A 22134-nucleotide genomic window follows, 5' to 3' on the forward strand; every position below is an offset into this window, starting at 1 on the left:
GACGAAATCCTTACGACCTAAATACGCGGGATCTGAATATTGCAATTTTCATTTCAATTTATGCATGTAATACGATTAGCAAATATGAATATACATGTTTAATAAATTACAATTGTAATGTAACAATTAGTTTGTAATTTATGCTAAGTTGTTGCCAACTGTTTAAGACATTCAAAATATTTTTTATCATGAACGGTAATAAAACGTGGTAGCTTTGTGATCTAAAAACCGTAATTTAATAGCCGTGTAAAACAAAATGATACAACTTAATTGTGTATTTTGTGTTAATATTGGATATTTCGATAGGAAATATTGCTGTACTCATAGTTAAAGGAAATATTTTGCATGGGTGTATTGTGATCGTTATATTTTCATACGAATTAAAATGATTCATGATTTATTGTGCACGTTTACTTAAACTTTATATAATCTGTGATTATTGATTTATGTTAGTATATTTTTATGTGAGGTTAATAATTATAATCGGTATTCATTTTCATTAATTTCATTTAAGAACAATTCTAATTACGGATGTTCAAGTAAAAAGAAATTTCTGAGACGATACATGTTGTGAATTGTCATACATTTCAAAATAGCATCGCATACTCTTAACTAAACTATTATGTTTAATTTGAATATTGAGTGTTCCTTCGATCTGAGTTACCCAATAAATAGGTATACATTTAAAATTTAACACTAAACTGCTACGCCTTCTCAATAAACGAAGCAAAGTTGACATTCGACAATTTCATTTAATTATGCCATCTTATATGGTAGGCATCAGGCATTTAATTACTTTTTAAAGGGTGAAGCAACATAGAAATGTAACTTTATATTAAAACAATATCGTTATCATAAAATTAAAATAAAAAAATCAAAGATAGCGCTATCTTTATTCATATTTTATAAATACATTTTGGAAATCGTGATGAATCTTCAGTCTTTAAATGTGCAGTTTGTATAATAGGTGGATTAGATATGGTGTTCCAGGTGGATATGGTGATGAGGCGACGAATGATGAACGACGGCGTTAAAACTGAAACAAGAAATATAGTTTAAATTTTCTAGTTATTAGACGAAAAAACAAATCATTATGCCAGTACGCGTCTCATTAAATATATTTGTAGATATTTAATAAGAAGCAACATTATTATTTGGAGGTACTTAAAATTTGCGATACATAATTAAAGTTTAATTAAAATTTTTTTTTTTTAAATCCAATTTTTTTGCTTTTAACTACAACTAATTTTATATGTAACACATACAAAGAATACATTAATTTTCTCTTTAAAGAAAACTTTATGTTTTCCAACGTGTTGTTCCGACTTGTTACGCTTAATTTGCTTGTCATGTTTCTTATACATTTGTACTTTGTTGTATTAACGTAATTACATTAATATTTTTGCTAGCTTTTTATAAAATGAAAATTTTAATGCAACGTACATCCGGTGACACCTTATTTCAAATAAAGGAAACAATTAAATAATATTATTATTACGGTATTTTTAATGAACTATGTTTTTAGCAAAAATATTTATACATAATGTATTGACAAAAAATCTACCTAATATTGCGATCATAATTCTTTATAGAAATTTTTGTTTCTTTCTTTATATTTTCACTTAAATAAAATATAAGTAATAAATTATTTAATTAAAGTTTTAATTGATTAAAAAGTAACCACATTAATATATATACCGGGCCACACATTCGCCGGTGCATGAATATTTAAAAAAAATATATACATATATTATGATGAATAAACAGAAAGAAAGAAAGAAACATCTTGTTGTTATCTATGTCACTTACCCTGTGTGATCATCAGCTTTGTACTCTACTTTCCTTAAGCGACCATCTGGTTCAACCAACTCATAACCACCATGGACAACGTCTCCGTGACGATGTTCATGTTGAGACTTCACGTCGCCCGTGTGGTGGTCATGAACGGAGTATGCGAATTTGTACTCGGGAAATGACTAAAAAAATATTTAAATATATTTTATAAATGGCTTATTAGTCATATTTCTTGAACATATAAAAGAAGCCTTTCTAAAGCCTTACTAAATGAGGAAGATTACTTCTGAGAACTTCAGATATGGATTAATAGCATGTATATCACATTCATGTAATTCATTATTTTTATGTTGAAGTCATTAACCTTTTTCTATCTATCACAATATTTATTGCTTATAAATCGTAACAATTATAATTGTAATCGCAGAATAAATGAATAACGAAATTTTTTATTCTACACTTATTTACTTAAATAATTCGTGTAGCATGCTCTGATTTTTAGTACACGCATGTTTCTGTTTTTTTAGGTTTGATAGCGTTCGTGGTTTACAAGTATATAAACTAACTCGTTTATTTATTTATTTTATTTTCAGTAAGACGAGCGATTCCAAAAATAACTTATAAAAGACAAAAATATAAAGTTATTTTAATTAAATAACAACATTGGCATTAAAACTATATATGTCTCAACAAAAAGGTCGAATAAATAAATAAAAAATAAAATAAACAGTAGTACGAAGACGTTAGAAATTATAATTATCGTTTACATTTCCTCTCATAATAGTGGTGTTATGCATCAGGAAATATTTTGCAGGTAATTCTTCTTTATATCATACAAAACGTTTATAACGCGATGAAAGGATTTCGTTTTTAATCGTTACGGTTAGTTTAATTTGTTAATTATGGTGACAGGCCTCATTTGTTGTCCATTCGAGCATTTACTTAGATCGTTGTTAATACTGTGTTCACATGATGTTTTTTTTCGATCAACTGATTAAGAAAAAATCGATTAATTAATCGTTTATCGGTTTTGCCTGTTGCTGGTTCAAGTTGCTAGTTAAAATCGATTTAATTCGAAATAGATTCATTTTATTATTTTGTGAGCTGTTGTTATAACAGTTACTTTCACATATACGTTAAAAAGAAAATACAGTTTATCGTGTGAACATAAAAATTATATTGCATGAAAATAAAACGTATGTTATACGGTCTCAATATACACGAGCTTCATTGAAATCAATTGATTTTAAGTAACTTATATCTGTAGAGATAAACATAATACGCATAACACAAGTTTGAAGTTATGAAAGTCTTTTTAGAGAAATTAAACGTTATTTAGTTTGGTTGACAGATGAGATCTTATTTTTGTTAGATGTGTTAGAGATTTTTTATTTCAGATGAGGAAATATCTGCTTGTATCATTTGAGAATTTCAGACATAGAATATAAACATTATTATGTATAGCAAATTTGATTTACATATGCAAATGATATTCATGTTATGTATGTGAATCAATTTAAATGATTACGAATACTCTCAGTTAAATTATTGATTGGCGTGCGTTATATAAGTGAAGACAAGATGTTTCAGTGTGCACGATTAACATATAAATAAAAACAGCACAAATATAATTTATGTTACTATGATAACTAAAAAAAGGATAACTTAACTTGTAGGCGCGCGTTTCCGTAAATGATCTATAACTTTGAATTACTTGTGATTGCAAATATTTATTATCACGTTGTATTAAAATAATTTAAAGCAAATATATTGTTGTAACGTATGAGAAATGTTAATGTCATTACGACTGACCTTATAATACTATGTTCATAATTGGTTAATTTCATTGATGATTATTAATTAATTCGCACGCAATACGTAATAGTTATCTTTGAAATGTCATCTGAGACAATTGTCACGTTTATGTAACAGTTTTCACATATAACGTATTGTTAACAATTACATCAAGAGACTCGAGTAAGAACCGTATACGGTGTCACCATTTCATATAATAGTTACACTTTTATTACATAATAATTTTGACGAGTAACAATTATTCTATTTAATTTTTAGGTAAAATGAGGTTTTGCTGTAAAAAATATCGATTATTTTTTATATTTGTATTTGATAAAGTCAAAAAGATACTTATTGAGGTTAATAATATAATAATATATCTTAATTAAAAAGTTAATAATATAACGCTTAAAACCATGTTTTGGCACAAAATAGCGTACGTCATAGTTCTGAAGAGACTATAATTATTTTAGAGATAAAAGGCTATAACTTAATTATATGTCAATCCGTATACTTGTGGTGGTAATATAACAATATTTCAATAGAGTAAAAAGATAGCTCATGTATTTATAGCAATTACAAAATAAAATTATTTACCGATATAGAGTTAATTATATATGAATAATACGTGTATACACAAAATACTTACATAGTGGTCATGGTGCGGTACGTGATGAACTGGCAGTGGTACTGGCACGTGATGTAATATGGGGACATGGTGATGGATGGGTACTGGGTGGTGTATTTGTACTGGATGGTGTGGTCCATTATGCTTCACCAGTTCTTGGTGAGAGACTGCGAAGTGGTGATGATGATGTGGGAATATAGCGATACTGGCCGATATAAGGCTAAATAAAACTAAAAGCTGAAACAAAAACGTGAGTATTAATGATTATCTTATATAATAATATCGTAAGGTGATTTTTGTCCCAGTGATTATGGGACGATAGCAAATTATTAAGATTTAACAAAGAATCAATTTTAGAGAGCGGAAACAAGTTACTGGCCATGTAGAGAGCGACGCTATGGCTGTATAAAAAAAACGAATGTAATGCGAACAAACGTCTGTTAAGAATGAAATAAAATAAAAACAAAATCTATCATAGGTTTCTAAATTTGTAAAAATCTGTTGAATAAACGCCAAGTTTCGCGTGCGATCCACTGGTATTAAATGGTTTCCCTAAGTTCATCGAACTGAGATAACAATTGCAACGTATATATGTATTTGAACATACATATCTCAGCTTGAATATATATTTTCACCAAAATTATTTTTAAACACTTACTCTATACATTTTAAACTAGAAAATTTAATTATAATAAAAGTGAATAACTTCTAACTAGAAATCTAAACTATAGTGCATGTATGAGGTCTCCTTCATTAGCTTTTATAGAAGTTATAATAGTGGGAATTATTAGAGCAAAAATCAATTTCTCAGGGTTTGCTAATAGGTTTATCGTAATATCTATGTACAAAGTATTGCACATGTGACAGGAAGGCAATTATCACATTTTTTCGTTTTTAACCTGAAACAATCTGATAAGCTATATTTGGTAAATAATGTTTGTTTTATCGATCTGCCGATGTCGGCCTTGTCCTGAAATATGAGTTGCGGGTAAAACTTTGATGGATTGATTTGCACTAGTTGATAGTGCTTTATAATTATATTTATAAGTTTCTAAAAGATTAGATAAATCCGTTTTATTATTTAATGCACAGTAAGTGTTTATTATATTAATTTCTGTTTCGGATTCACTTACGTTATTTTTCCACAGCCTGACGTGTTTCGGGATCGTAGTTCTCATTATACAGCAAGCGCCGTTGCTTGGTTGTGTCTTTATGCAAGTTTATCTTGGTCCTCACCCATCATATATTCTACCGCCAAAAAGCAATACTTAGTACTGCTGTGTTCTAATTTAAACGGTTAGTGAGCCAGTGTAACTACAAACACAAGGGGCATAACATTTTAATTTCCAAGGTTGGTGGAGCATTACTCAATAATATGAGGAATGATTAATAATTTTCACGGTACAAATGTCTCTGTGGTGACCATTTACCATTCGGCAATGCATATGCTGGACTAACATGCTAGCCTCCCTGAATAACATTAAAAAAAAACATGATACGTATATCATTGATAGTTTTAAAACTTCACTCAAGCGTATTTTGTGTAGTACCATTTTAAGTATTTATTATTCTAGAATACTTCACAGATGTACAGTTTTGATTTCTTTTGCAAATGTTTACATGTATTTTAACTGTATAGCTATTCCAGTATTACGCATTACGTTTTGTTTTAAAACAATAGGTAGGTTGGTATATAAATATAAAAACAAATGCTCTAAAAAATTTTAATCAGAGGTTCCTCTGATTATTATGACTATTTATGCAACAGATTCGGACAAAAATGAAACAAATATAAGCAAGACAAGTTTATCTTCCTGTTACTATACAGCTTGTTTATTAATACTCGTTCGTCTTGATAAAATTATAAATTTGACTGACACTACTCATGTTCACAGCTTTGACAAATAATATACCAAAATATTTAAGATAAATATGAAATGTGGATTTTGCCATTTCTTTGTTACTTATTTCTAACATTTTTTTCGTTAAACACACACACACACTCATTAACAGCCTGTATATTTCTTACAGCTGGGCTAAGGCCTACTCTCCTTTTGGGGAGACCATTTTTTAAATTGTAATTAATATTTTAATATGGTTTGTATTACATTGTAATGCTTGTGCTATAAACGTCAACCATATGAGCAAAAACGTGCACAATAAGGACATCTATAAACTAAACTTAAAGCAGATAAAACCATGAGGTACAGCTAGTTTATTCGTTAATTTAAATTATGCAGATTGTGGAACAATGTAAACTTGGAATATTTCAGCGAGTGTGTCATGATAAAAAGTCCAACAAAGGATTTGTACTTATTTAAACAATAGTTATTATGAAACGTAACTTTTTGTGTTATATATTTAGTACGTTAACAGGAGCTATAAATAGCAACTTGTTGAATGATTGTAATTATTTAATGCGTGATTTATGTCTGGACGCTCGTAACATAACGGATAGTAAATGAAATTTGAAGACTTCAATTTATTAAAAAAAAAACGCAAAAATTAAATTCTAAAATAAAGCGGTGTTATTGATTTTATTTTAAAGAAATTAAATTGAAATTATAATATGTGTGATAATCTTTACAAAATTAATCAATTAAATATATATAATAGTTTAATAATAATAGTTTATAATATAAAAAAAATTTATATATATATTGTTTCACTTGTTGCAGAAAAAGTTTTTTCAAGGTTAACTAAAAAGGTGCATTCCATTGGAACTAAAATGACTGTCGCTTAATACTGTTTGTAAATTTTCACTCGGTATGTTGGTCAAGTAAGTTTTAAACACAATAATTTAAGTACCTACTTCATGTTACGATATAACAAGCACACCAATTTACTACTACATAAAAATATTACTTAATGTTATACTAACATGGTTATAAGTATCTTAAATTCAACCTTAAAACGTATGAGTACGTGACAATTGTCTTGGCACTTAAAATTAATGTTTCAAAATAATAAAAAAATAGTACTCGTTATTGATCTCTCCTAAAATATAGTTTGTTTTTATGATTTTCGATGTAAAGGTACAAACTTGAATTTAATTTGTTTAACGTAATAATTTTTTTTTTTTAGTTTTTACTACGATTGTATACATACTTCCTAAATATATTTTCGCACATTATGTTTTAATACTGTTAGTATCAGCTTTATTTGTTTAGCGAGAAAGTCAGAATTTAAAGAGGAAATTAATTTTAAACCTACTTTAATATATTAATTGTAATTCAGATTATACTTCACACTTCACTCATTTAGTATCATCAAGCTAATGTGTTAATGGAACGACCGAGTAAATCTCTAATCTAATATCTGGATTGGGCTTATTCGCGTTAATTTGATCAGTTCTTACTTAGCTACAGCTCTCATAATGAGAGCTCTCCAATGAACTGACAAATGCGTGTTATTTGATTTGTATAATTAATTGATGTGAAGCGGTTTAAATAGTTAAAATAATTATTTTCGTCAATTCAAATTTATGTCAAATAAAAATGTTTATTGAAAGATTTTTCGTCGTCTGAATTATGAAATACATTTTTTATATTCAATTCAAAACAAATTTATTGTACAATATTATAATATATGTGTAGGTATATACTTAATTTACGAGTATGTATTAATTTCGGTGATTATAGTTTTACTTTTAATTAAATTGTTGATGTGATTTTAATACAAAATGCTAAAACGGATTTTATATTAAAATAACTTCTATACAATCTTGTCTAACTATCAATAAACAAATCCAATTTATATTGGAAGATATATTATATTAATGCAAATTCAATTCAATTTTGTTAATTGTTAAGAACCATTCGAACTTATTCGTTGATAATTATATTGAATAAAATTATGCAATATTTTCTAAATATCTTTATCAAATTTAATGGAGACAGCACATTCACTTTGCTTTTGTAACAGCACTGTATAGTTTTATGGGTCAATGTCTGAATTAAGGAGGCATAAAAGAACAGTAGCGGTGTCATTGAGATACATATTTTTATGTTACGTAAAATAGTATTAACATTTTTGTTATTGTTACAAACGCCGAGTATAAATTTGATTTTTTAATTATTTTATTATCTAAGGGCTTATAGCATTTTTTTATAAGAATTTAAGTAATACGAAAGATGACCATGAAGAAGGTATGTGTTTAATGTTTTATGTATAACTGTAGTTTGGGAGTAAAAAATTAAATAGAAAAACTCATACGAAATGATATAAAATAGCGAAAATGATATACAAACATATCTTGTTTTTTAAATATAGTAACGATATCTAATAAAATATTTTATAACACACTATTGGTTTTATATTCTTCTTTCGCTTTTTTAAAATTGTATATGACTAGTAATCAAAATAAGCATCGATAAAATTCAACTCTACTATTGCTGGGCAACTGAGGTTTACCATATTTAAAATAATATTTTTTTTAAATAATAGTCACGCGAGAACAAATATTTTTTACATTTTAAATGCTGCCTCCTGGACTATTAATATGTAAAGCAGGAAAGTAAAATTGTATTAATGTAACTAGTCTATTGGTTCTCACGTTAAGGTACGATAACTAATAACGTACGAATACCACGGATACCGTAAAAACTGATTATGAACGCCAATAGTCTAACAATTACTCCCACGCACGATTGGAATCTTAACGCTTGTTCACAGTTATTTGTGTTATTTATAGAATATGTATTACATATTGTTTACAATATATAATGTCAAATGTGAATTTTAAAAAACCTTTTTTTTTGTAAATGTGTTCTAACAACTGAAACGTCATTTTTGACAGATATATGTTAATTTTCAACAAATATTATCTGTAATTAAATTAAATAGATCATATAAATTTTCTGATTCAAAAATATGTTTTAATGAAAACAATTTATCAATTTAAGAAATTGTGCGTAAGACTTAAAAGGCGACCGTGCTGTGGTTGATTGATCGTTATCTAAACTTAAGGTCAGTCTATCGATTTAATCTTTTGATCGGTTTGAGTACCTAGCTCCTTTGTACCTGTCTCTTTTTTTAATTTGATTTTCGAAATGATGACAGTGGTCAGCTATAAGTTCATTTACTGGCAGCATTTACCCTTCAAAATAATTTCAAATTTTTGGAAGAAAAATGAACCAGCTATCTAATAATAATTACTTGGTGGTAGGAATTTGTGCCAGTCCTTCTGAGCTCACCCACTAATCATATATACAGACAAACATCAAAACTTAGTATTGTTGCGTTCGGATTTGATGGGTAAGTGAGCGAATATGGTACACAACATCTTAGTGCCAAAGGTTTGCGGCGCATTGGCGATGTTAGAAATTTAATATTTCTTACAGCGCCAATGTACTATGGTGATCATTTACCAACATATGCCTAAACCGCTCCTTTGGTGGCCTGCAAGCATATCTTATAATTAAAAATGTGTAGTTTTAAAATCCTTCGCATATCAAAAAATTACAACGAAAATAGGAAACGTTTTCTTGCCGTATCTTGAATTTAAATAATAAAAAAAAATGTTAAGAGAACAGAGAACGCTCGTTCAGTTTGTTTTTAACAACATGGAAAATATGTCAACTACTTTATACAGCCTAAACTAATTCAATTTAATAAAAGAACTATTTTTTAAGATATCATTTTATATGTACATATACTATGTGTATATATATATAAATAATACATGTCGTTTTAACATATTTTCAACAAGTTTTTGATCATTTGATAATGTTGCAAAACAGAAAACTTGAAATAAGGATTTACACTTCATGCGACGTTATCATTAACCTACGTTATAAATCATGTCTATTTGTCAACATAAGATTACAATATAATACACAAGAAACATTTGTCATTTAGTGACATTTCACATGTAACCTTTAACGCAACAAATTGGATGTAATTTGTGTTCGGGCAATTTATTGACCTAATGTTTACACCACACTCATGGTCCTTTAATACTCTTTACCTTTAGTTGATCATTAGACGTTTCCTTTGCTAATATTATAATATACTCGTATATTTTATCTTGTCAAATTATTATTAGATACTACAGGAAAATTTAATTGATTTTCTGATTACAGGTCTAATTTACCAAATAAGTTCATAAAGAAACCTTTATTATTCAAGTTGAAATCTTAATTGTGATTTATCTAGGCCGTTATATGTGTAGATAATACGTTTCGTAAGTTTTTCATATATAGTGATTATAATTTTAAAACACCAGCACGCAACCACGCGTGTCTGTGTAATAACTATACTAATTATTATTTTAAGCTACTTACTAACGTAACAATTCAAGGGTAATGTTGGCATTAAATATCTATTAAAATGTATGAACAGTTTCTTTACGAAATTTTTATAATATGTTTTATAAAAATATATGCAAGCTAAGAGTTTGTACGTTTGTAGATTATACAGTTTCTAGTGTGAGGTTGTTAATAATTTAAGCTTATTTAGAAGGGTTGAATAAAATAAATATTGATCAGCAAAAAATATTTATTTACAAGTGAGTATTAAATTCATATCAATTAGTATTATAAACACACATAAATATCACAATCACCAGTCATCCGTCACGATCATATCAGTATGCTAAGTTGAGGCGTTTAGTAGTGAAGACCATGATGACCATGCGCTAGAGGAGCGTAGGCGATGTGAGCGACTGGCGCGGCGTGAACGAGGGGGGCAGAGTGGACCACGGGAGCGGCGTGGACGACGGGGGCGGGGTGGTGGCCGACGGTCTTGTGGACAACGGCGTTGAAACTGTGAATTGAATTATATGATTAGCGATTGAACACATTTTAAGGCATTTCAAATAAAACACATTGAATGTTATCGTGTTTACCCATGGTGGTCATCAGCGGTGTATTCTACTTTGCGGACGGAACCGTCAGGCTCGACGAGAGAGTAGCTTCCGTGCACGGAACCACCGTCGCGGCTCTCGTGTTGGGACTTGTGGTCACCGGTGTGGGGGTCAGCAACGGAGTAAGAGAAGTCGTATTTGGGGTGAGACTAAAAAAAAAACAATTGTTGAATAAATTACATGGTTTTCTGAATGTATAATAAAAATAATGTTGTAATGCTAAATTGAAAAAAATCTAAACGATTTGTATACTTACGTATTCATGAGAAATGGCAATGGGAGCAGCGTGGACGACGGGAGCGGCATGGACAATCGGGGCGGAGTGGACAAGGGGAGCAGAGTGGACCAATGGTGCCGAGTGGATCAGAGGTGCTGCGTGTGCGTAATGCACTGGGCTGTCGTGGCGGATGATGCTTTGGGACGAAACAGCCGCAGCGTGATGAAGAGGAAGGAGGCCGGCGTTGGCGGCGGCCAACACAGCGCTGAGTGCTACGATCTAAAAGAAATTGTTGATTAATATTTTCATTTAAAGTAACAATATATATTAATATGTCGGTAAATATTGCTTAGTTTATTTATTTAAATAAAATAATATGGTGTAAAAAGCTCAAATTTCAACTTACTTTGGAGAACATATTGCTGTTGATAATCAGAGCAGGTGACTGATACCATTATCGGCCCGGGCGGGACTTTTATATGAAAACGAAAACGGAGACATGGTCCTTCGGTGGTGGGGCTTGCGGTCGTTTCAGTTCCGTAACTTTGACACAGCGAGGTCGTTGTTGCCTTCGTTGATCACTAACCCCCTCACTATCGCGCCCTGCAGCGGCAACGCTATCTTTACCGAGATTGCGTTATTTACTAATTGTAATGTACTACAGTAATAACGGTATTGAAGCTCTATATTGACCGGAATAGTTTAGGAAAATGGTTTTACTTGATAACATATATGACATTACCATACTATTTTAATTAATAATTATTAATATAAAAAATAATTTGAAATATGATACTAAGATATACCCTCGCAAGTTAAATAGAGTTAGGTTTTCTACTATAACTCTGTTTGTCTGTCTGACATTTGAAGAAATATGGAACGAAACAAGCTTAAGCGCCAAGGGATACATCCACCCCTCTAAGACATGAGAAAATACTGGCAGTTCAATAAAACTAAAAACAAAGAGAGTGTAAATATATCTGACTGTCCAAACAATCTAAACGACATTAATTTCAGTCATCGGATAAGCTCGATGATACCAAATAATTGTATCGTCATACGAATTACATAACATACTAACAAAGTTTTAAATCAACACGATAATAAGAGGTAGGTTGATTTACTGCCTACATTAAATTATATACTGTCTGTGTTAGTTATTACTGGCGTGTAAAATTAATGTTAATACATTAATAATGATCTGACATAGCTCAGCGCATAGAAAAAAAATGAAGTTTAATCTAAAATCGTTTATTAATATCCGGGCAAGTACTGAATTTTAATGTGTTTATTTTTTGTAATTCTCGTGTTCGATGACGAGAGATAAAATCGTGAGGAAATGCTAATATGCCATGTACTATATTTACTAACTTATTTACTAACTAAAGCAACAAAATCGAATAAGCTCCTAGCCTTTTCTAGAAGTAGGACATATATCGGCTATTAATTTTTAACAGATAACAGTTAAATAGTTGTAAAATTTGAAAGATATTGATGGATATATTTCAAGTAACAGTGTCCAAATGCTCAAATATATTAGTGTTGCACATATCATCATATATATAATTATATATCATTATCAAGACATTATTGCTTCAATGTCTTGATAAAAGGCATTTTCAGTTACGCCTCAAGTATTATGACTCGTTAAGTGTTTAACTGCTCATAAATATATTTCAACTTAACACATAGACTTAATATTAATCGCGAGAAATAGTAACAAAATAAAATAAGTTAATTAATTTAATGGTAATATTATTATAATTAATATAATATTAAACATTGTTACGTATTAATATAAGTAATCACAGAGTCTCTTGTAATCAATGATTTATTGGTCCTTGGTCGTAGAGTTAATAATTCCCGTTTGAATATTGACCAAGCCAGTTTAATTACAAGCACAAGGGACAGAATATCTTCAGCTTGGTTTAAAATTTAAGGATTTTTAACATTAGGTTTTTAATGCCAATGAACACATAAAACTAGGTTTCTCTTTCTTCTCTAAATATAACAAGGAAATTTGTTTTGTCTAGTAAAGGTTTATTAATTTCAATTTGGACTAACTCATTATACAAGTCAAGATGAAAGGCAAACGAAGGTCTGACCGTAAATGGATATACAGTCGTAAGCTTTACTAATGGTTCGACATGAGATCAAGGTCATCGTTTATTATAAATTCCAATAGGAGTTGGTACTAGAAAAAACGGATTCATTTGATTATGTAAGCTAATCTTACTCATGTTATAAATGTAAACAAAAATATTTTATACGTGATTGTCGTCACAAAATTTGGAAAGGTTTACATTATAATAGTATGTAACCATGATCAAATTAATGAGTTACGATTTATGTTACGTGACACGTAACGACATGTTACGGAGCCAATTCTACTAACAATAACGAATCGAATAGAATCGGGAACGTATATAAATATACGTTCCCGATTCTATTCGATCCAATTTCGACTATTCCTCGCAAAAATTAACATCAGCTTAATCGTAACTATTTGACAATTCAAGAAGAGTCGTATCATAACCGATTTAAAGTAGCTGGATCACTGTTTAGTACAATATAGAAACGGCTAAACGGCAACGAAAACTTTTCGATTCGATTTCGATAAAGTGATAATTCGTTAGTGGTGATATTTCGCTCTCGAATTAGAATATTTTTAATTCTTTTACATTAATAGCCTGTAAATTTCCCACTGTTTGGCTAAGTCCTCCTCTCCCATTGGGGAGAAGGTTTGGAGCATATTCCACCACGTTGCCGGTTCAATCCAATGCGGGTCGGTGGATAGACATGTAGTAGAATATCGTTGAAATTAGACATGCTAGTTTCCTCATATTTTCTTTTGCCGCCGAACACGAGATAAATTATTAGTACAAATTAAGCATATGAACATTTAGTGATGCTTGCCTGGGTTTGAACCCGTAATGATGCACGCTTCCTAACCACTGGCCCATCTCGGCTCTCAACTTGTTATTGTTTAATTAATATAAATATTAATAACTTACGACCAACGAGTACTAGTGACAGCAAGCAACGCAAGTGATTGCGCAATATTAATATCAAAAGGATCGGATCCCCATGTCATCGACCACACAGCGGTCGAGAACTATAATAACTAAACCAATATTGTGTATTCGATTTCCAAACGAATACTCGTAATATGATCAGGAATTGATATCATGAGTATAATGAAGCAATTTAATGATTGAATGAAGGTACATTGTTTATTGGGTCACACTTAAATAAGTATCACGCTGTGTAGACTGGTCTTTTAAATTGTTTCTTTGCTAACTTGATAACTGCAACAAGATACGACGAATGGCTACACTGATTTTGGGCAAGATAAGCAAAAGTAAGAAATGTGTTTTTGTTTAAAACATTTATGAATGAATGATTCATGTAATTTGACGCTGTTTTAAGATTATATATTTATGTACTGTATTCAGCAACGAAATTATATATTTAATTTTTGTGGTATTAGCAAAAGATTAAAATATATATTCAGTAGGAGCAATTCATATCTAAGCTTACAATCATTGTTTGTACATCAATAACTACGCCAAGACGAGCATTGTCAATACTGTACTTGTGTAATGAAAGTTTACAATGAGATTCATTCTTCTTAAATTATACGCGAATACTCTTGATAAGTATTTTAATCAAATAAAGGAGTTAAAATAGTTTACTGAATTACTGAATTTTCATTTCAGTTTTCACACTTGGTGGTAGAGCTTAGTGGAACCCGTCTCAGTTAGGTACCACTCAATCATCAAATATGGCGCCAAACAGTATTATTAAACAAGGGACGTAACATTTAGCTTCCAAAGTTGGTGACGATTGGTGATATAAGAAATTGTTAACAATTTTTAACGCATCAATATCTATTGGTGTTTGGTGGCCACTTACCGAGTACCCCATTTGCCCAATTTATATTACAAAATACAAAGTAACAGCCTGGTGGAATAGGCTCCGAATCTTCTATTTAATAGTAAAAAAGGCCTTTGCCTACTCGTCGGTCGTTAACTTACTGTTACTTTGCTATTTTTACAAGTATTAACAATACATCACGGATCTTACTATAACCTTGATATTGACTAATTGTTATAAATTTTTCACTTTGATTTGTCTCAAAAAATCCATGTCTGCATTCTAAGTCCGGTAGTTCGTTATTAACGTGATTCGATACCGTCACGGAAGCGGTAACTGTATGTTTGATGTTTTACATTTTATTCGTACGACACAGTAATGTTTTATCCAGTATTAAACAATGTTCACGAGAAACTGCGCGCGCGCATGTGCATGTTAACTGTGTAGTAAATCTTGAGAATAGCTAATTTTTTCGGGACGAAATATTTGTATATAACCAAATTTATCATAGTTAATTATGTGTTTTAAAATATAATATTTAGTTTACAACAAAGGTTGTATTATACATTCAGATAGATGAAATATGTTTGTACGAAATATATACAAGGTCTAACATAAATTAATAAAAGATTAGAATGTATTTTGTACAAAATACATGCGATAGAAAAGCATCGGAATTATTCAAAACACGTCGGTCCGATTATATGTAAACGTTGCTTTACTAAAAAGTGACAAGGCTTTCCGTGAAGTAAACCAATTCGATTGAAAGGATAAGTATAGCCCGTGGTTCACAGGTCGATCACCGATTACTTTGACCATGAGAGTTTGATATCAATCATTCGTTTTTGTTTCGAGCGAGTAACTTAACAATACCAAGGTTTTTTCTATGTCGAATTAGCGTCTATACTATTCACGTTATCTTTTATTAAATTAAATAAATAATGCCTTTGTATTATTTTCCTGGCAATGTTTACAGATTAGTTTACGGTGTCCGTCTGCCTGTCGACTGCCAGGGTCTTGGCAGGTACCGTCCGGAAGTCAAAGCGAATTGAAGAGATCGAAATTTCGTTTTAGCACACTCATCTGTTAACCCTGCTGTGCTCAACTTCAATCGTAGCTCGCTTTAAAGGGAAGAATGTTCTTGCTCCTCAAGTATTGCTTTCAACCCAGTACAGCAGCGCCATGCTATGTTTGCTGTAGTTTTCCTCAGAACAGTGAAACAGCAAACCTGAGATTCCAAACCGGTTAGCCTACGATATTGTCCCTCAGCGCAAAGGATAATTTTTTTTATTTCAAATCTCGTGGTAAGTGGACACAATTGGCACTGCAACAAATATTAGCTAGGCCTCATATTGTTAGTGCGTCACAAAACTTCGGGACTTAAATGTTATGTCCCTTGCGTGTGGCTTTTTGGCAGTAGAATATGTGATACTACTACCAAGTAATGTTATTCGTATTGAATTGTTTTATTTAAGTAAATCGAAACTGTGACAACATGTACGATTCGATGGTGTAGTTAATAGTAGGGTAGTGGATTTAGAGCAGTACGTAGTTATTTAACGATTATGACACAGTCTAAGTCGGCAAAACTGGTCGCTTTACAGGGCATGGGCGTAAATAGTAGCAGAGAAATTATAACACGCAATTTCTAGTCCCTGATTTATTTGTCGATTCGACATTAGTTACGAATGTAAATTAATTGTGCAAAGTCTACGTTCAATTTTATTTGTTTATTTAACTTGCCCGAGTTAGATAGTGTCTTTGAATAGACTTATTGTTAATGGTTAGTTGGTTTCGTTAAGTCAGGTTGACATAAACATTGATTGAGGGAAAGAGATAAATTTAAAGGTTTGGCACGTCTTATACTTATAGATTCATGTTATTGGGTAAGGTATAAAAGTGACGCTATTCAATATCAACTAGTTGGAGTTCGATTTTTAAATTTGAAATTCTAAATTCAAATTATTATGATAAAATATGAAATGATCTAAACTTAGTGGAACACTTATACAGTCTTAATTGATGATTGCTGGTTAAATCTCGGTTTATTTACGTTGTTCGTGTCGTAATATGTTGAATTTGTGTTTATAATTCATATCGTGCTCAGCAGTAAAGGAAAGTATCCTAAGGAAAAATCTATTTCAGACGGAAATCTGTTTTTAATTGATATCTAATAACTCGCATGAGAGCAGCGTAGTTGAATATTTCACTCTCCAAAACTTCTCTTTAAAAGTAACTTTAGCCCGGCACTTACTTTCCTTTTTACTTTTATGAAAATGAAATTTTGTTTAATTGCCTTTATAAAGTCTTTCGAAGTAGAAGTAAAAGTAATTAAATCTAAGATTTACGTATTCATTGAGATTTGATAATATATAGAGCCTAAGTGCAATTCTCGACTATTATATAATTATTTTTAAAAATCACTTTAAAATCACTTTATTTACTTCCCATATTACGATCAACATTCAAAATATTATTTTCTTGCAAAATAGTGATTTGAATACGACTATTTTGACGAATATGAACATCATTATTATTGATTATTTGTTGTTTGTCCTCCTGAGGTTGGAATTTACTATACAATTATATATAATATTTAGATAGTTTTATTTACCTTGGATATTGTTAATTTTAAAAGAGGATGTGGAACATTAATTTATTTACTTGTATTAATTATTCAATTGCATTGCATTGAATACATTATAATATAATGTGATAAAGTGTAACTCAAATCAAGTTTATGTGCAATATAGTTTCCGATGTAAATAACAGGAGACTGTTGAAGTGCTTTCGTCAGTGCATGTTTAAGATTATCAATTAGATTGCGTTTTGTAACATTAAATAATTTAAGACTTGTTATTTTTAACCATAGTTAATAATTGTTTCTTAATATTTAGATTGACAGTGACAATGTATTATCGGAATTTTTTCACGTGTTTAAGTTGATTCGATTTTGTTTGTTGAATTATAAACAGTGCGTGTGCTGTGTCAGTTTGTCAAAATGTTGTATTAAGATATTTTCTGATTATTAAATTTTTCTTACACTATTCTGTTTACTTTTAATTTAAATTTATATATTGCAGTAGTGTAGTTTACTACCTCTGGCATTATATTTGTATATAAATTTAATTCGTCACCCTTATGGCCATTCACAAATAAATAAGAAGGTACGTTAAGAAATTGATAATGTATATTTGTATTAGTTTTACAGCTGGCGTTTTAGTTTATTCCTTTAATGAAACATAATGTTTATTTTATTTTTAATTTAAAATGTATAAGACACTTATTTTAAATAAACGAATACATTATAATATTTTGTACATTTTCCAGGTTCTTAGTTTTCTTTTCTTCAATAATGGTGGTACTGAGCGGAGTAGACGTGATGGCTCGGCCCGGAGTTATGTACCACTGCGTTGAAACTGAAAGTAAACATATTGTGTATGTTTACATTAAGTGAATCATCGAGATATCAAAACCCGTTCTACAACTGGCTCACAACTGACACCTGTTTGTCGAGATACTCTTGAAATAAGCTCAGAGGTCGATTGAGGTCATTACTTATATGATACCGGAACGCAAGATTACCGGTTTGGCTGCCATGTGATTTTATGTTTACGTCGTCATATTACGCATCTATTACGTGTATGTGAACTTCCCGAGAAAGCAATGTCAAATAATAGCAAGTCATGTAAACGGATTGGTTTTACGCATTTTTACGCAATTTGAGGAAAGTTGAGATGTCACGCTTGTTACTTATTACGTTATGTTATATTTATAAGTAAATTACCCATTATGGTCATCAGCAGAGTAAGACACCTTCCTAAAAGAGCCATCAGGCTGCAACAATGAGTATCCGCCCTTCACAACATCACCGTCGCGGGTCTCGTGTTGGGCCTTGTGGTCACCAGTATGCGGGTCCTCGACAGAGTACGAGTACTGATACTTTGGGTGAGACTGTAAAAGGAAATAAAAATGATATAATTTTTTAATAACGCAAATAAATAGCACCGATTTTTTTTTTTACAAATAATACGTACGTTGTAGGCTTGGCCTGAGTAATATCCACCGTACTTTCCGACGTGACTGCGAGAGGCGTGGGATAAGGAAACTACATTGGCATGAGATGTTGCATGAGCAAACGGAGCAGCATGAGATATCGTTGCGGCATGAGATAGAGGTGCAGCATGTGCTAGAGGTGAAGAATAAGTAAGGGCTGAGGGATGGGCTAACGGAGTAGCATGTCCATGTGCTAGAGAGGCCTGATGAGATAAGGGACTAGCATGAATCAAAGGTGCGGCGTGAGATAAGGATGCAGAATGGGCGAAGGAATTAGCATGAGCAAGTGGTGCGGCATGAGTGAGGGCTGATTGATGGATAAGAGGACTCAAAGACCCACCATATCCTAGACCATTATTATAAGCTACATGATCTAAAGCAGCAGAATTATAATAAGGAGCTGCACCATAAGAGGCACCATGATTGATTGCGTTGTATTGCGATTGCTGAGAGTAGCCACCGTGACCTAACTGACCACATTGGACTACTGCCAATACAGCACCAAAGATGAATATCTGCAAGAAATATTTGATATGAAGAAACTGATGACATATAATTATTTAAAAATATTGTAGTGATTTAGAGTACGTTAATTTGCTTACCTTAGAAAACATTTTTTGGGATTCTAATTCGTGACTGACATATGTTTGATGAGTATCCGTGGTTTTATAAGAAATCTTATTGTTTCTTCGGTGGGGCGCCGAAATCGGTCCGTGGTACATCTAAGACAAGGTCATCGCGCTTTGTCTTCATCATTCCCGCATTACACATGAGTATCTAAAGAATTGTTACTTAACAATAATACTATGTGAACTGTAACTGTATCTCATTATACTGGGTCAAAACTAAGACAGCTATTATTTCGTTTAAAGCAGTTTTAGGAATGAGGAACAGATTTTTATTGTAACGGGGTTCACGCATCTCAGGAATTTTATAACATGAAATGGAATTATGTCTACCTCATACCTGAAAAACGACTATTGTGTGAGATATGTGACAAACGCCACTTATGTACGGTTACGTTTAACATTATTTTTAATGGTCTAATAAAGTATGTACTTTAAATTCTTTTGTTAAGAATCTGTATTCATTTATAAAATAAAATAAATAAATAAAAGAAATGCATAACGGAAGAAAGAGAAATAATTCGATTGTTGTTAGATTATTGTCTATCGTTTACAATCTTTGATGGAGGATGTGAGAAGCTGTAATGTAGAACTCTTATATATCAGGAATATTTTAATTCAACTCCACAATATATACTAATTATTCTAAAGCGATAAATTTTGTTTGTTTATAGCGGTAATTTCCAATACTAATAATCATATTCCAAAAAAAATTATCTGGTAGATAGCTACATTATTTCTAAGTGCTATGGGGTATAAATTATATTTGTATCTATATATTATATCTTATGAAAATATTAAGAAACACATCTATATTGATCTTATTTGCATTTTAATTATCTGATCTTAGTTACGGACATTTTTCGTAATGGAACATAAACTCTTGTTAATTATTATCTTAGCTAATTATCTCTTGGTCAAGTACACTTTGGCTATTTACCTACATACATATTGAACGAACTACTTGTTTGCGTTATTTACAAAAATAAGAATTGAAATATATCAGGCTGGTTTACATTTATTATGTGAAACGATTAAAAAATAAAAATGTGACTTCATTATAATTTTAATAATCAATGTTGTTCAGATTTTTTTTTAAATTTATTACAAGTAGTTTTAACTTTCTTTGATAAAGAATATAAAAAAGCACTAAAATGTATTTGTTTTAAGCTTGCCTTGATTTTATTGATCTTATAACTGATGTTTGCAATTAAAATTAAACTGTGTGTACAATATAGTTTACTTGAAAACAGCTGTTTTAGTCGCTTTATCTTGTAAGTATTGGGTAAGAAGGTTATAAAAAAAATTAAAATATGTGTTATATTTACAATGCCTACACGATGTAAATAATGAATATTGATATTGAAATTGTTTTATATTAATATTTAAATAACGGATACAAAGATTAACTGCAGTCAATTTTTTTTTAAATTCAGTTTCGTTTTATTTTTTACTGAATACATTTTCAATTTAATAATAGCATCAGATATACCTTTTATTTATGTTAATATTTTTTATATACGTAAAGTAATGAATTATTGTTACAAAAAAGTCTGTTTTCAATTTAATACTGAAAATAAAAATAACGTAACCTGTTCCCATTAACTTAACGTTCATAATAATTGATAATTTTGTCGACAAAATATATGCATTTTTAACTAAATTTCGCAGTATATTGAATTCATTAGAAAAACGTATAATTATTACAGTATTAGAATATGTAAGTACCTGAAAAAAATCATGGGTTTAATAGCATAACTTAGGTATTTATATAAGTAATTAATATTGCTTTGATAGGAAATTCCATACGGATGTAGGTTTACTTTATAATAATTTTCACGAATAAAATGCGTTGATTGCTAAAGATTTATTGGAATTGATTAATAAGGCGTATGAAAGGTCACGTCGGCCCTAATTTTATAACCGTTCGTGACAGAATTGCGTGAAAACTATCACGACTATATGATATACGTATAAAATTGCCTTTGTAATGCTCATGAGTTAAGACTTTGTCGAGACAGATACATAGAATATTAATTAGATTTTTCTTTGAAAATTAATATATTCTTAACTTATTCTCAAAATATCTGAGGTAATAAACTTAAATTGAAAACGCTTTATTGCAAAGTATTTAATTGGAGTTAAATTATCGCGTGTCTATTTAATAATTAATTGTATATATATACTTATTATAAATGTGAAAGTAAATCTGCGTGTCTGTCTGTCTGTAACTCTTTAATGGACAAACTACTAAACCGAATTTGTATGAAGCAAGCTA

The 22134-nt window shown here is 30.5% G+C and overlaps 3 protein-coding genes across 3 annotated transcripts; all 3 read right to left on the bottom strand.

The window, feature by feature from the left end:
- Window positions 1-972: 972 nt before the first annotated feature.
- LOC125064371 (larval cuticle protein A2B-like) lies at window positions 973-4952 on the bottom strand. The gene is made up of 4 exons (XM_047671359.1): window positions 4875-4952; window positions 4238-4453; window positions 1810-1976; window positions 973-1036 (listed from the first exon to the last, which is right to left on the bottom strand). The coding sequence occupies exons 1-4, from the start codon at window positions 4881-4883 to the stop codon at window positions 973-975; spliced, it is 456 nt and encodes a 151-aa protein (XP_047527315.1). The 5' UTR covers window positions 4884-4952.
- Window positions 4953-10707: 5755 nt separating this feature from the next.
- On the bottom strand, window positions 10708-11773 carry LOC125064046 (cuticle protein 7-like). Its single transcript, XM_047670822.1, has 4 exons — window positions 11705-11773; window positions 11338-11577; window positions 11064-11230; window positions 10708-10981 (listed from the first exon to the last, which is right to left on the bottom strand). The coding sequence occupies exons 1-4, from the start codon at window positions 11714-11716 to the stop codon at window positions 10825-10827; spliced, it is 576 nt and encodes a 191-aa protein (XP_047526778.1). The 5' UTR covers window positions 11717-11773; the 3' UTR covers window positions 10708-10824.
- Window positions 11774-18424: 6651 nt separating this feature from the next.
- Window positions 18425-20008, bottom strand: LOC125064032. The gene is made up of 4 exons (XM_047670805.1): window positions 19833-20008; window positions 19212-19745; window positions 18962-19128; window positions 18425-18593 (listed from the first exon to the last, which is right to left on the bottom strand). Exons 1-4 carry the CDS (start codon window positions 19950-19952, stop codon window positions 18524-18526), a joined length of 891 nt encoding a protein of 296 aa, XP_047526761.1. The 5' UTR covers window positions 19953-20008; the 3' UTR covers window positions 18425-18523.
- Window positions 20009-22134: the final 2126 nt, after the last annotated feature.

Source organism: Vanessa atalanta, chromosome 5 (assembly GCF_905147765.1).
Source record: "Vanessa atalanta chromosome 5, ilVanAtal1.2, whole genome shotgun sequence".
NCBI lineage: Eukaryota > Metazoa > Arthropoda > Insecta > Lepidoptera > Nymphalidae > Vanessa > Vanessa atalanta.

What these genes read in the sequence shown, in the direction of transcription:
- LOC125064032 (XM_047670805.1), bottom strand. Translation starts at nt 19,952, where the DNA reads ATGTACCACGGACCGATTTCGGCGCCCCACCGAAGAAACAATAAGATT. An exon ending in ACTCAGGCCAAGCCTACAAC is followed by an intron (nt 19,129 to 19,211) that starts GTACGTATTATT and finishes TTCCTTTTACAG; the next exon opens with TCTCACCCAAAGTATCAGTA. An exon ending in TCTGCTGATGACCATAATGG is followed by an intron (nt 18,594 to 18,961) that starts GTAATTTACTTA and finishes GTTTACTTTCAG; the next exon opens with TTTCAACGCAGTGGTACATA.
- LOC125064371 (XM_047671359.1), bottom strand. An exon ending in TACCGCACCATGACCACTAT is followed by an intron (nt 1,977 to 4,237) that starts GTAAGTATTTTG and finishes ATATTTTTTTAG; the next exon opens with TCATTTCCCGAGTACAAATT. An exon ending in AAAGCTGATGATCACACAGG is followed by an intron (nt 1,037 to 1,809) that starts GTAAGTGACATA and finishes TTCTTGTTTCAG; the next exon opens with TTTTAACGCCGTCGTTCATC.
- LOC125064046 (XM_047670822.1), bottom strand. An exon ending in TTGCCATTTCTCATGAATAC is followed by an intron (nt 11,231 to 11,337) that starts GTAAGTATACAA and finishes TTTTTTTTTTAG; the next exon opens with TCTCACCCCAAATACGACTT. An exon ending in ACCGCTGATGACCACCATGG is followed by an intron (nt 10,982 to 11,063) that starts GTAAACACGATA and finishes TTCAATTCACAG; the next exon opens with TTTCAACGCCGTTGTCCACA.